Below are 1,286 nucleotides of genomic sequence, written 5' to 3' on the forward strand. Positions count from 1 at the left end.
CATTTAGCCTTTCTCAGTTTCTCCATCCTTAAAATGGGGGTGGGGTGGGGTGCGGGGGGTGGGGGGGGTAACCATCCCTGACACTTCCTTCTGCATTCTGATCATGAGAGGATAATTGAAGTATTTTATCTGTGAGGGTGTTTGGAGATCTTCAGAATAAAAGTAGTATTACCAAAAGTATAGAACCAAGGTAGAGTTCCTATCACCATTCATTATGGTAATAACCTTTCACTACCCTCCAGCTCCTGTTAGCTAATACATCGACAGAGTAGATAACTTCCGTAGAGTGGAAATAAAAGTCACAGGGATGGGCACAAATTTCTCTCCCAAGTGCTCAGTTAGCCCCAAAGGCCACGAGAAAGCTAGTCACTTGCAGTGGCCACATCTGAGCGCATTACACTCCTGTTTCCAGGAAACGGAGACCCCAGGGCTTTGCCAGAGCAGGAACTAGAGGAACCGACGGTGGAGAGAACTCATGATCAGGTAACAGGAGGAAAGACTGGAGAGCTCGGAGCTAGCAGTTTACCTGGCCTCACCGACGGGTGCATGGGGCGGGTGCGGAATGAACACTCCACAGTTTGACGGCGTCTTCTTCTTGGAGCGCCAGATGTGGAAGGTGCTATGCTTCTTGGGGGCCCTGGATGGGCTAAACTCCCCAGAGTACCCTTGAGGTGGTGGCGACAGGGGCATCTTCTCGTCCGCCTCCTCCTTCAGCCGCTCAGATGCTGCCCTTTCGGACGCTCGACCTTTGTGGAAGAACATACCTGGGCACCAGGTCGCCCGCCTTTTCCAGCGCGCCGTCGGACCCCGCCCCCTCGCCGCCCGCGCAGGGGACGGCTAAGGGTTAGAGGACAAGGACAGAGACAACTGCGAGCAGCACAGCAACTGGAGCCCTCTGGGCGGCGGCAGCAGCCAAGCAGCTGCACACTGCCCCCGCGCGGCACTGACGGCGCCGGGCGCCAGTTCAGGTGAGGCGCGCGCTCCGGGTGTCCGCAGTATAGGGCAGACACGCCCCGCGTCTTGGAGGCAGTGGGCCAGCGACACCTGCTGGACATACTAAGAACCACGTCTTCTGAGAATGCACCCCCACCTCTGGGCTGGGAGACTTAGCCGCGTTGGGTTTCGACCCAGCCTCCGGTGCTGGTGCCATCGGTCCCCTGCGGAATCTTTGACCGCTCAAAGCCTGAGCTAGTCTGTCAAGGTGAGTGGCTTAATCATGAGCCCCGCCTTGAGAAGGATAGGAGAGGCGCATCCCGTGGCCTGGACGCCCCACAATTAGGACTAAT

General features: G+C 57.0%; 1 protein-coding gene across 1 annotated transcript in view; it reads right to left on the reverse strand.

Annotated features, from left to right (window-relative positions):
- The window catches only part of CRYBG1 (crystallin beta-gamma domain containing 1), a 314,284-nt gene extending 313,594 nt beyond the window's left edge, over positions 1-690 (reverse strand). The window contains exon 1 of the mRNA XM_007940839.1: positions 527-690. Within this exon, the coding sequence (XP_007939030.1) occupies positions 527-690 (164 nt within the window). The remainder of the gene's footprint in view (positions 1-526) is intronic.
- Positions 691-1,286: the final 596 nt, after the last annotated feature.

Source organism: Orycteropus afer, unplaced genomic scaffold (assembly GCF_000298275.1).
Source record: "Orycteropus afer afer isolate SDZICR_OR568_19922 unplaced genomic scaffold, OryAfe1.0 scaffold00072, whole genome shotgun sequence".
NCBI lineage: Eukaryota > Metazoa > Chordata > Mammalia > Tubulidentata > Orycteropodidae > Orycteropus > Orycteropus afer.